Genomic DNA, 13,840 nt, shown 5'->3' on the forward strand with positions numbered 1-13,840 from the left:
AACTCATCCAGAACGCCGCAGCCCGTCTGGTGTTCAACCTTCCCAAGTTCTCTCACGTCACCCCGCTCCTCCGCTCTCTCCACTGGCTTCCAGTTGAAGCTCGCATCCGCTACAAGACCATGGTGCTTGCCTACGGAGCTGTGAGGGGAACGGCACCTCAGTACCTCCAGGCTCTGATCAGGCCCTACACCCAAACAAGGGCACTGCGTTCATCCACCTCTGGCCTGCTCGCCTCCCTACCACTGAGGAAGTACAGTTCCCGCTCAGCCCAGTCAAAACTGTCCGCTGCTCTGGCCCCCCAATGGTGGAACAAACTCCCTCACGACGCCAGGACAGCGGAGTCAATCACCACCTTCCGGAGACACCTGAAACCCCACCTCTTTAAGGAATACCTAGGATAGGATAAAGTAATCCTTCTCACCCCCCCCCCCCCCTTAAAAGACCTAGATGCACTATGTTGGGGCGGCAGGGTAGCCCAGTGGTTAGAGCGTTGGACTAGTAACCGAAAGGTTGCAAGTTCGAATCCCCGAGCTGACAAGGTACACATCTGTCGTTCTGCCCCTGAACAGGCAGTTAACCCACTGTTCCTAGGCCGTCATTGAAAATAAGAATTTGTTCTTAACTGACTTGCCTAGTAAAATAAAGGTAAAAAAAAAAAAAAAAAAAAAAAAAATTGTAAAGTGGCTGTTCCACTGGATGTCATAAGGTGAAAGCACCAATTTGTAAGTCGCTCTGGATAAGAGCGTCTGCTAAATGACTTAAATGTAAATGACACAGAATTAGAATGAATAGAATGGACATTAACCTTGTCAGGGAGTTTGTCAACTATGGTTTACCAGTCCTGTGATAAATTATTCACATTCATTGTTTTACACATATCTTATCTGCACTGCATGCGAGTTAGCTTGCTAGCCAGACAGTTTTAGGAGGAATTATTCAAATGATTCCTTAAATGTGTCAAATTAACTGCCAATATGCCAACATTCCATTCAAACAATGCAGTCAACCCACAGCCATACATCGGCTGAAATCAGTTGATGACAGGACAGGACAAGCTGTAAATGCAACAAGTACTGATATAGTATCATATAATAGCACTCACAGCTTTCCAAGAAAACACAAATCAGACATGTATGGTCTGTTTACATATATTTTAAAGACTATTTATACAGAAAGTGTGTATAAAACCCATATAAAACTGTATTGATAAATGACATTTTCAGTTGACTCCATTACACAATTTCTGATAAATCACATGCATTGCTTTGATTTCCTGCATAAGTAAAAGCAGGAAACACACTACCTATGCCTCTACTGCTTTTCAATTCCAATTAGACTGGTTTTGGATTTCTCCCTGACCAAGATGGCTGCTATTTTCACCCCATTATGGAACGTTGAGGGAGGGTTTAGTGACAGAGCCACTCAAGCAATTTAATAGGATATGTTGAGTCCAATCAAAAGATCCAGGTATTTTCCAGTGCCAACTTAAGAGCATTATTTGGAGACGTTTGGTTATTAGCAAGGTAACCAAAAACAATAAGCCTACCTATAACTGATACCAAGCTGTCTAACACTTGCATCAATTAAATCATGATCCTTATTCAGTGACGTGTTTATGAGTTTTGATATAAAAAGTATGAACGTTAAAGTTTTTCACAAGTTACATGGCATCTTATGATCAGATTGTTTTGTTGGCAATTATGTTTTGAATTAAATACTCCTCTTACCAGTAACCTCTCAAATCTGAACTGCAAAACAGCATTTAAGTTTAACTGTGGTCCAATAAATTAAATACTAAAAAAGGTTTGTCAAATTTAGGGTACCTAGACTGGAAATGATCTGTGGAAGTAAATACATGAACAGATCTAACCTCTGAAAATGAAGTATGTCTTTTCACAAGCATGGGGCCTACATTTTCTATCCAGCCAGGCACACATTTGAAAAAAATAATTTAAAAAGGATGCATTACTGTATTTATGTAAAGAGGCATTACATTTTTTAATAAAAAAAAAAAAAGCTGTTTAATTTAGTCATCGCTGCTGCTACAAAGTAAAAACCAGACAAAGACACGGAATACAAATAGATAGCAACACCCGTCCCTTTCTGGAAAGGCCGTGAATTTCATTTTTGTTGATGGCGTTGAGGGACCAGTAACAGTCTATGCGAGTCTCTCCGTCCAGTGGGAGAACTTTGGTCCAGGTCGTTGCAGTCAATTCATTAGTGGACATGAACTTCATTGAAGGACAAAGGGGCGAGTGAAGGGTCTCAAAGGGTCAGGGGTAAACGTTCATTTAAAAAGATGTGGCACAGGATCCTCTAGATGGCGACAAGAGGGGGGAGGAAATAAAAAGTTGTTAAGCCTCAGATCACATTGTACGGGTAAAAGAGTGAATTGGATCCCACCACTAACAACATTTGTTACTCCCCGTCACTTGAGACGCTAATGGTGCTGCCCGTCTTCCATTAACCAATTGATCATTGACCATTTTTTTTTCTTCCCCAAGAAAATATCTGGCCCCACCATCACTGCGCACAGGGTTAGAATCAAGTCGAACTTCGGGTGGTTCTCAAAGACAAAATAATGTCCTTCGTAAACCCTCTCGTATTATACTCGTATTGATTTCGCAGAATTCTCGCCTGTAACAGTGATACAGTAGATGGCTCCGTGCACTATTATCGCCGGCTAGTCTCTGGCTGGTGAGTTGTTAATGTGTGGCAGCTACATAGCTTACTTTGTTATGACTTGGCATTACAGTGATTTATCTCAATAAACAAAAAAAATTATGTTGATTTTTTAAACTCTTAAATACATTACCGTAATTGCTGGACTATTAAGCGCACCTGAATATAAACCGCACCCACTGAATTATTTAAAAAATATGTATTTTGTACGTAAATACGCCGCACATGTCTATAAGCCGCAGGTGCCTACCGGTACATTGAAACAAATGAACTTGGTCACTATCTTCCTCCTCCTGTGCACTGAAACCACTGAAGTCATCTCCTTCGGTGTCGGAGATGAATAGCCTCAGAATTGTTTCATCCGATGTTGGATCGTTTTCATTGTCGCTCTCGTCACTTTCATCCGGAGGCAAATACCCCGCTGAGCTCATGCTGCCCCTTCAACACGCAGCAGTCCAGCCTTTCGAAACCCGTTGATGATAGTGGATTTTTTGACAATGCTCCACGCTGTCAGGACCCACTGGCAGACTTGACCATAAGTTGCTCTTCGCATGCAGCCCGTTTTAGTGAAGGATTTCTCCCCACTTATCATCCAAGACTCCCACTGAACAAGGAGCGCCACCTTAAATGTACGATTTACACTGATGTCGAGTGGCTGCAAATACTTTGGGCCATCTGCTTTTCTTCCCTCTGAAAGCCTTTGTTGTCTTTTTGCACTGAGTCAGTTCCTCACGCTGCTGTTTCCAACGTCTTATCATCGACTCATTAAGGCCAAGCTCCCGTGCAGCAGCTCTCTTTCCTTTTCCAACAGCCAGATCGATCGCCTTCAACTTGAAAGCTGCATCATATGCATTTCTCCGTGTCTTTGCCATGATGAGGGTGACAAAATTACTACCGTAATCAGAATGATGGGAAGTTTGAGCGCGCTCGATTTTACGTCACATTATGTGACGGTGCTCAGTTTTTTGGCGGCATGAATCTTGTGAAAGCGGGAAAAATCCATAAATTAGCCGCGTCATTGTATAAACCGCGAGGTTCAAAGCGTGGGAATAAAGTAGCGGCTTATAGTCCAGCAATTACGGTAATGGGATTTGCTACTAGCAACTAGGCTAATTTATAGAACGTTACATTAATGTGCTAACTAAGCTACTGTTGGAAATGTAACAATAAGCTAGGCAGCTAGCCTGGTAATGAGCCTGGTTTTCTGACTGGCTACTGGTACCTGGCAGCTCACTGGTGGCGCATCACTTTCCAGGTTCTTCCTCACTCCTGTGTCTCCATGCTTTCATCCTCGACATCTCCTCCTTCCTCCAGCGCCTCATCCTCCTCTTCCTTCCTCTCTGGCGGCTTCTCGTAGGCCTTCTCAGAGGGTGTGACGATCACGCCGTCCCATGTGGACATTTCCGAAGCCAGGTCTGGGGGGGTGAGGTATATTTGTTTAATGTTTACTTTGAGAAAAATGGTGTGAGTGAGAGCGAGAGATGAGGTACTCACAGCTGGCATCACCCTCCAGGCCCAGGATCTTCCTGTACCCTCCATGAGAGAGGACCCTGACCAACGTCTGAGCAGTGAAACAAACCATGTCCTACAAAAAACAGACACACTTTCAACTGATATACCTATGTGAATCATCTGACAGTAATCCTAACCAAACACATATGATCATGGGTGATTTAGTGCTGGGCTGGAGCAAACCCTGTCACCAGGACCAAGGTTCCCCACACCTGTACCATGAAGGCAGCTAAAGCGAAGATATTACCTGCTGCTCGAGGGTCATAACGGTGTGCACCCGGAAGTTTCCACTCTCACAGGGGTCAGTGATGCCCACTGAGCCTGGCAGGAAAAGCCCGGCGGCCAACATCTGTAGGCAGCGTCTGAAAAGAGCAACATTAACAACAAAAAATAATGAAGGCACCGCCAGAAAGTATCACAAAGTCATGTTTTGGAAATGAGACAGTCAACAAAAGACACCTACAGTTGAAAAACAACTGACTGAGGGAATGAGAAGACTCACCTGTAAGCCACATTGAGTGACAAGGGCTGTCTGGAGGGGTTGTTCATGACCGCAGAATGACCCTGAGCAGAAACACTTAATTCCTTATTCATTCCTCCTTTAGTTATGCAGTGATACGATACAAGCTTTCAGTTAGGGACAATAGAATAGCAAAGACAGAGAATCACAAAAAACATAACATATTAGCCAGGTGACTTGCTCGGTGTGTGGTAATTCGCAACAAATTGCTAAATCATCCATTATTGTGCATCACCAGTATTACATTCTAATGGTTTACCAGTAGTTGTGCTAATGGTAGGTCTGGTGTCCCCACCAGTAGAACTTAACATTAGCATAACTATGATGAATGCAGTGGGCTAACTACAATCACATGTTAAGTGTTGAGTCGTGAGAATGGGGGATGTAGTGGCCGAACCTGTACATCCAGTAGAACTATGGTCAGTGCAATGGACTCACCAGTAGATCCAGGATCCAGGGGGTGAGAGGTTCGAACCCGGGGAAACGCACCCTCAGATCCTTCAGCAGGCGAATCAGCACTTTCACCCTAAATAACAACAATAACCAGGACACGAGTTGAACACTTTAAAGAAGATAAGTTCGTCAGCGTTTTGCTGTATTGGCATTTACAATGCACACAGGATAATAAAAGGGACAAAAGGTCATTATGGCTGAAACATTTAGGATAAAAAGTCTCCCTTTATTCCTCCTTTACTTGTGAGAAATATTGAGGATGTGAAAGGTTCAAGAAAAAAAGGAGACCGAGGACCTATTACATCATTTGAGACACATACTGAGGAGACATCGGTTTGAGAGGCTTAATGGGCTGAGAGGTAAAAGACCTTTTAAAAATGGTGCCTTACGTAGATTGGGAGGCGTTCTCCTCAAACCAGCGGGCATGGCGGATGGCGGCCAGAGCACTCTGCAGCACCTTGATGTCCACTGGGGAGAAAGAGACCATGTCACCGACACCATGATGACCACTTACAGCACCATTGTCTAGCTGAAAACAGATAATACATCTACGTTAAAAAACGCAAACACAAGCTGCCTCCAGTCTACAATGAATGCTTATGGCATGCACGACAGAGAGCTTTGTACCAATCACAGTGTATCTACCGGAGTGTTTTGACTTCTTTTTATGTAGCTCTGAGTGTAGTTATGAGGGCAGCTCATGTTTACATTCTATCACATTGTACTGCGTGTGTGTGTGTGCGTCTGAATGTACGTACAGTGCAGTTCGGGGTCCAGCTTGCGCAGGTTGGGGGGAACAGTGGTGATGAGGATTTTCACTGTTGCATCGGCAGAGCTTATCTCAAAACCTGTCTCATTCGTCAGCATGGAGAGAACTAGGACAAAGAGGGAGTCAGTTGGCAACATTACATCATAACCACTGAAGCTGTAGAATACCCTGTATCCTATTACCCAGCATGCCTACATTATCCTTGTATTTACACTTTTGAATGAATTCGTCGCTAAAACATCATGGCACGACCTATCAACAAAGGTAAATAGGAGCAGAATTTATGCTATTGAAAGCTAAATCGAACTTCAGTGATGCAATGTGGCTACATGAAAACAAACGCAGCTGTGTAATATCGGTCACCTTCAGCAGGGTCTTGTGTGCGAAGGGTCTCCACCACTTTGTTGCCGAGAGCCGCGACAGCCTCCACTGCAAGAGAGACAACTTTCATTATGGGGGTTCAGTACAACCAATGGAGACAATTTCAAAATGGCTGCTATGGGAAATACAGCCCATGATGAGGAATGACTTATATTTGGGCGGCAGGTAGCCTAGCGGTGTTAGGCTAGTAACCGAAAAGTTGCTTGTTCGAATACCCAAGCTGACAAGGTAAAAAAAGAAAAAACCTGTCCATGTCCCCTTGAGCAAGGCACTTAACCCTAATTGCTCCTGTAAGTTGCTCTGGATAAGAGCTTCTGCTAAATGACTCAAATGTAGATGTATTATAACCCAGCAATATTGCAAAATGCTGTGCAGCAATCAAGATCGTTGACATTTGAAGACCAATCAAATAATGTATCAAATGGGCTTTGCTTTGTTGGCACACACACAGAACTCACGCGTGGGCAAGATCTTGAGGATGACCACCAGGTCAGCGACATTGTGTCCCGTTGTCATGGTGCCTTTCTTGTATGAGCCCACCTGACGTACCTCTTCAATTTGCTGGAATGAGAGGAGAAAGAAATTCCCATTGTTATTGTACATGGTTAAATATGTTATCCAAGATACAGATACATTTCGGCACGTCATTCTCCACTAAGGTCTGGAACTCACCACTTCAAAGTTGCCGGGGGCGACGATGAGGTTGTCGATGACGTTGTTGATCTTGGTGACCAGGGACAAGATAGAGGACTGAAAGGGGGAGCAGAGAGTTTGCATTTAGTCAATGGAAATAAGCATAGCGTAGGAGTGTGTTGTTTAACACATAACCTAAAGGAATATGCTGATGTGTGCATACAACAGCTTGAGTTAAATTATCCAGCAAGTGTGGTTTGAGTGAGGACGACCGAGTGAGAGTAGTGCGTTGAATGTTTGAGAGAGAGAGGTCTGTGTACGTGTTCTCCACCTGCTCTGCGGGTGTGGGGCTGAGGTCCTGGTTCCTCTTCAGCAGACACTCGCTGAAGGCAGTCTCATCCGCTGCTGCCTTCACTCTGGGGAAGGCCATCTCACACTGGGGGAACCAGAGAGACAGCTTAGCACTGTCCACTCGACATCCTTATCTGCGCTACTGTATTACTTTGACAAGATCCGTGTCGTTTTGACTAGAGCATTAGACCATTCTGTATGAGTAGGTGAGCTGATCTCCATCGATTACAGTCTGCCTGTACAGTCTGACTCAGGAGAATGAGACAATGAGAAATTGTTGATTTCAATGAAAGTGAGCTACATGCTGCACCACTGATATGCTCTCTTCAAAATAACCATTGGTGCAAGAGCTCATGTATACGGGAAGGATGCTTGATATAAAGTGGCAAATACTCACCACATAGAAGTCAAAGGGAATGTGGGGGACAAATGGCCGATACCTGAAACAAGGTGCCAATAAACATTGACGCATCTTATATTGCACCAGACATTCAGATACAGATACAGACGTGGTGAGGGCTCTAGGAGTGTGGTGCCTGGAAAACAACCTCTCACTCAACGTCAACAAAACAAAAGGAGAGGATTGTGGAAACAGGAGAGAGTGCACCCTCAAATCTACATCAACGGGGCCGCCGCGGAGAAGGTGGAAAGCTTCAAGTTTCTTGGCGTACACATTACTGACAAACTGAAATGGACCACCCACACAGACAGCATGGTGAGGAAGGCGTAACAGAGCCTCTTCAACCTCAGGATGCTAAAGAAATTTGGCTTGTCACCTAAAACCCTCAAACTTTTACAGATGCACAATTGAAAGCATCCGGTCGGGCTATATCACCGCCTGGTACGGCAACTGCACCGCCCGCAACCGCAAGGCTCTCCAGAGGGTGGTACGGTCTGCCCAACGCATTACCGGGGGCAAACTACCCACCCTCCAGGACACCTACAGCACCCGATGTCACAGGAAGGCCAAAAGGATCATCAAGGACATCAACCACCTGAGCCACTGCCTGTTCACCCCGCTTATCATCCAGAAGGGGAGGTCAGTACAGGTGCATCAAAGCTGGAGCCGAGAGACTGAAAAACAGCTTCTATCACAAGGCCATCAGACTGTTAAACAGCCATCACTAGCACATTAGAGGCTGCTGCCTATATGATTAGACTAGAAATCACTGCCCACTTTAAGGAATGGCACACTAGTCACTTAAATAAGGTTTACATATCTTGCATTACTCATCTCATATGTATATACTGTATTCTATACTATTCTACGGCATTCTTAGTCACTTAATATTAATTCCTACTTAGATGTGTGTATATGTTGTGTAATTTGTTGGATATTACTGTACTGTTGGCAGTATGCGACCAATAACATTTGATTTGACATTCTTCTATGAATTTTAGATAGCAAAGTTACCACATGAACCTTACATCTCATTGGCCTAAATCATAAATTGGACTGATTAACGTTACAGTTGTGGGCATAGTAAATCAACTATTATGGCATCACACAAAACTAAAAGCAGGCATGCTCAATTTGAAGTGGTAAACCAATATTATTATTCTAGCAACTGGCTGACTAGCTACTCACCCTTGCACCAGTCCACCGCGTGACCCGAACCGGCCACCCCGGCCCCTGCCCCTATCGCCTCTGGAATTGGTTACATTATCAATACAGTAGTTAGTTGGGTGATAGCAATTACCACATTAACTCATTTGCTGAAGAGGCAGCAGCAGCTAACTAGCTAGCTACTTCCATAGCATGGCTAACGGGGCTAGCTACTGACTGTTCATTCATTCATTTTACCAAGACATAACAATGCACATCTAGCTAGCTACATAATCATACATTAACAATGATATTTGATGGATAGCTTTGTAGATAGGTAACTAACTAGTTAGCTACCTATCAGTAAAACTATGCTACAGGCCACCTGGTTAACAAAGACGGCTAGATGTGAAGAAAGAAAGGCTAGCTGGGCTAACGTTAGCACGCTACACGTTGCTAGCTAATACAACCTCCCCTAAACCACCCCTTTAAATTCCACCTGTCTACACATCTTTTACGGTTGGATACTGTATAAATATAATCTAACATTGTGGTTTTATCAGATGTATTAAACTACCTCATCGCGTAAGACGTTTTGATGTTTTAATGTAGATGTTCACAGAAAAATCACCAGCATCCAATGCCGGTCAGGCAGACTACTAATGGAGTCAGGGTTGCCAGGTCTAGATAAAAAATTATACCCCAATTACCCGATACCAGTACATAAGGCCTGAAAACTAGCCACCACAAAAAAGTTCGCAGAAAGAAAGGACACATGTATCCTCCTCATAACGTTATCGAACGAATTAAGATGGAATATCGACGTAACTTGTTTTGATACAGGCTAAGAAGCTATATTCGGTTTTCCATCAAAATACAAATTCTTGCGAGTTTAAAAATATGTCACAAGAGAAAATATCATTTGCCTTTCTTAACACCCCTGATAATTTTCCATCAATGGATGTCGATTTAACTTGTTTTGGCTGCTATAATTAAGCAATAACTCAAAGGAGGTGTGGTATACAGCCAATCTCAACAGTGAAGAGGCGGGATGCTGGCCTTCTAGACAAAGTTCCTCTATCCAGTGTCTGTGTTCTTTTGACTATATTTTATTTGTATTGGCCAGTCTGAGATATGGCTTTTTCTTTGCAACCCTGCCTAGAAGGCCAGCACCCCGGAGTTGCCTCATCACTGTTGACATTGAGACTGGTGTTTTGTGGGTACTATTTAATGAAGCTGCCAGTTGAGGACTTCTGAGGCGTCTGTTTCTCAAACTAGACACTAATGTACTTGTCTTCTTGCTCAGTTGTGCACTGGGGCCTCCCACTCCTCTTTCTATTCTGGTTAGGGCCAGTTTGCGCTGTTCTGTGAAGGCAGTAGTACACAGTGTTGGACGAGATCTTCAGTTTCTTGGCAATTCCTCGCATGGAATAGCCTTCATTTCTCAGAACAAGAATAGACGGATGAGTTTCAGAATAAAGTTCTTTGTTTCTGGCCATTTTTAACCTGTAATCGAACCCACAAATGCTGATGCTCTGATACTCATCTAGTCTAAAGAAGGCTAGTTTTGTTGCAGGAAAAGCAGCCAACAAGCATGTGTGGGAACTCCTTCAAGATTGTTGGAAAAGCATTCCAGGTGAAGCTGGTTGAGAGTATGCCAGTGTGCAAAGCTGTCATCAAGGCAAAGGGTGGCAACTTAGAAGAATCTCAAATATATATACACTGCTCAAAAAAATAAAGGGGAACACTTAAACAACACAATCTAACTTGCTAATTGTCAATCACACTTCTGTGAAATCAAACTGTCCACTTAGGAAGCAACACTGATTGACAATAAATTTCACATGCTGTTGTGCAAATGGAATCGACAACAGGTGGAAATTATAGGCAATTAGCAAGACACCCCCAATAAAGGAGTGGTTCTGCAGGTGGTGACCACAGACCACTTCTCAGTTCCTATGCTTCCTGGCTGATGTTTTGGTCACTTTTGAATGCTGGCGGTGCTTTCACTCTAGTGGTAGCATGAGACGGAGTCTACAACCTACACAAGTGGCTCAGGTAGTGCAGCTCATCCAGGATGGCACATCAATGCGAGCTGTGGCAAAAAGGTTTGCTGTGTCTGTCAGCGTAGTGTCCAGAGCATGGAGGCGCTACCAGGAGACAGGCCAGTACATCAGGAGACGTGGAGGAGGCCGTAGGAGGGCAACAACCCAGCAGCAGGACCGCTACCTCCGCCTTTGTGCAAGGAGGAGGAGGAGGAGCACTGCCAGAGCCCTGCAAAATGACCTCCAGCAGGCCACAAATGTGCATGTGTCTGCTCAAATGGTCAGAAACAGACTCCATGAGGGTGGTATGAGGGCCCGACGTCCACAGGTGGGGGTTGTGCTTACAGCCCAACACCGTGCTGGACGTTTGGCATTTGCCAGAGAACACCAAGATTGGCAAATTCGCCACTGGTGCCCTGTGCTCTTCACAGATGAAAGCAGGTTCACACTGAGCACGTGTCAGACGTGACAGAGTCTGGAGACGCCGTGGAGAACGTTCTGCTGCCTGCAACATCCTCCAGCATGACCGGTTTGGCGGTGGGTCAGTCAGACTGTCCAGGAGTTGGCGGATGCTTTAGTCCAGGTCTGGGAGGAGATCCCTCAGGAGACCATCCGCCACCTCATCAGGAGCATGCCCAGTGCTCTCGTTGTAGGGAGGTCATACAGGCACGTGGAGGCCACACACACTACTGAGCCTCAGTTTGACTTGTTTTAAGGACATTACATCAAAGTTGGATCAGCCTGTAGTGTGGTTTTCCACTTTAATTTTGAGTGTGACTCCAAATCCAGACCTCCATGGGTTGATACATTTGATTTCCATTGATAATTTTTGTATGATTTTGTTGTCAGCACATTCAACTATGTACATAAAAAATGATTTAATAAGAATATTTCATTCATTCAGATCTAGGATGTGTTATTTTAGTGTTCCCTTTATTTTTTTGAGCAGTGTATATTTTTAATTTGTTTAACACTTTTTTTGGTTACTATTCCATGTGTTTTTTCATAGTTTTGATATCTTCACTATTATTATATGATGAAGAAACTAGTAAAAATAAAGAAAAACCCTTGAATAAGTAGGTGATCTAAAACTTTTGACCTGTAGTGTAGGTGTCTTCATGATGACAATCTAAATAGCCTACCTACAACTGGTAAAAAAAAAGTTGTCACGAAGTTGCAATGCTATCTCAATACACACACACCTTCCGCCCCTCTCCCCACCATTCACCCACTCAGTAACAGCCAGCTCACTGCTTAATAGTCAGCAGCTGCAGGTCACAACGAAATATATAAAAACATGCTACCCGCGACCAAGTCTACATTTTCACCCGCGACTTCGTTTTCAAAGTGGCCCAAATTTAAGAAAACTGCGGACATGGCAACCCTGGATGGAGTACTGCTACGGACGGAAGTCAGGACCCAAAATGGAACTCATTGTTGCTGGCTACAAAGGCACAATGTCAACGTGTAGACTGCCATCAGAAAGACTGAATAAATATCCAGGATATTCTTAACGCCGACTGGGGCAGAGTGGCGCAACGGAACTGGTGGGCCCATAACCTAGAGGTCGATGGATAGCAACCATCCTCACCTGGGCTTTTGACCATATGTTTTGCTTATTCTCTTTATTTAGATTGATGTTCAAATACATAGACACTAAAACCATTTTACAAAAAGTATGACAGGTTAATTGACAAGTCACAATCAAAATGGCAATAATGAGTTTTCATTTGCATTCTTTCACATTGAAGTGAAATTTATCAACTAGGTTACTCAAATACGAAGCAATTTGCCTACTAATTACAGCTACGCAATAATCCAACTTCATTGCAAATGTATGAAATTGTCCTCTTTTGATGAAGTCAACCCTTGGCTGGAAGACCAGATGCTGCTGGAAGTGGTGTTGGAGGGCCAGTAAGTACATACTTCTACCCTCATTGTTCTAAAAAAGAAAAAGGCGACCCCAATGCCCCCTATGTCAAACTCATACACTCCCCTGCCTATTTATTTGGACAGAAAACCTGGATTTGTGATCAAAGATTGAAAGGTTTTGTTTTAGAGTATTTTCATACATATGTTGTAGTTTTAGAAATGAAAGCACTTTATGTATCTAGTCCCCCTATTTGAAAGTGTCATAATTATTTGGACAAATTCACTTATTGTGTTACATTTAGTAAATAGGCATATGGGACCAAATGCTAAACTTTTTACTAAATTTACTACACTATAATTTGTACAAATACTTATGACACATTCAAATGGGGGGACTATGCTGGAGTATAAACAAATTAAAGGTTTTAGATTCACTGTCCAAATAAATACATAGGGGAGAATATATTGAAATGCGTGGATATTTTTGACTATTCAAAAATCACGGACATGCACTTTTATCGACAAGATCTACCAATAAGTAGACCATTAGGCTTTCAACAAACATAATTTATAGTGTTGTTTGGGTAGTAACCCTGTAATTATTCAAATTATGTATTAACCGTTACATATTAATTGCGGTGTGATAAAGCTATGAGTTGAGACATTTTAATAACAAGGACTGTGTTCAAGAAAAAAAATCACTAATCTCAACTACAATGCAATGTTGTACTATAGAATAATTACAATTGCTACAGCGGAACTTATGGTATTGTTAAAATATAAGATCAGAAGTAGAATTATCTTGTACTTAGGCTTTCCACTAGATGTTGGAACATTGCTGCGGGACTTGCTTCATTCAGCCACAAGAGCATTAGTGAGGTCGGGCACTGATGTTGGGCGATTAGGCCTGGCTCGCAGTCGGAATTCCAATTCATCCCAAAGGTTTTCGAAGGGGTTGAGGTCAGGGTTCACACTGTTGTACCGCTCCGTTATTTGTCTGTTTGTGGCCCCCATTAGCTTGCCATACTCTGACCTCATCTACAAGCTTTTTTTCACCCCCACATGACTGCCGCTGA

The 13,840-nt window shown here is 43.3% G+C and overlaps 1 protein-coding gene across 1 annotated transcript; it reads right to left on the minus strand.

Moving 5' to 3' along the window:
- Positions 1-1,132: 1,132 nt before the first annotated feature.
- Positions 1,133-9,539, minus strand: LOC115128453 (interleukin enhancer-binding factor 2 homolog). Its single transcript, XM_029658310.2, has 15 exons — positions 9,425-9,539; positions 8,890-8,949; positions 7,699-7,741; positions 7,282-7,386; positions 6,990-7,067; positions 6,776-6,878; positions 6,300-6,365; positions 5,926-6,042; positions 5,557-5,635; positions 5,153-5,240; positions 4,697-4,758; positions 4,442-4,556; positions 4,177-4,267; positions 3,905-4,097; positions 1,133-2,316 (listed from the first exon to the last, which is right to left on the minus strand). Exons 1-14 carry the CDS (start codon positions 9,427-9,429, stop codon positions 3,946-3,948), a joined length of 1,164 nt encoding a protein of 387 aa, XP_029514170.1. The 5' UTR covers positions 9,430-9,539; the 3' UTR covers positions 1,133-2,316; positions 3,905-3,945.
- Positions 9,540-13,840: the final 4,301 nt, after the last annotated feature.

This window comes from Oncorhynchus nerka, linkage group LG4, assembly GCF_034236695.1.
Source record: "Oncorhynchus nerka isolate Pitt River linkage group LG4, Oner_Uvic_2.0, whole genome shotgun sequence".
NCBI lineage: Eukaryota > Metazoa > Chordata > Actinopteri > Salmoniformes > Salmonidae > Oncorhynchus > Oncorhynchus nerka.

What these genes read in the sequence shown, in the direction of transcription:
- LOC115128453 (XM_029658310.2), bottom strand. An exon ending in GCTGGACCCCGAACTGCACT is followed by an intron (nt 5,636 to 5,925) that starts GTACGTACATTC and finishes CTTTCTCCCCAG; the next exon opens with TGGACATCAAGGTGCTGCAG. An exon ending in GAGAACGCCTCCCAATCTAC is followed by an intron (nt 5,241 to 5,556) that starts GTAAGGCACCAT and finishes GTTGTTATTTAG; the next exon opens with GGTGAAAGTGCTGATTCGCC.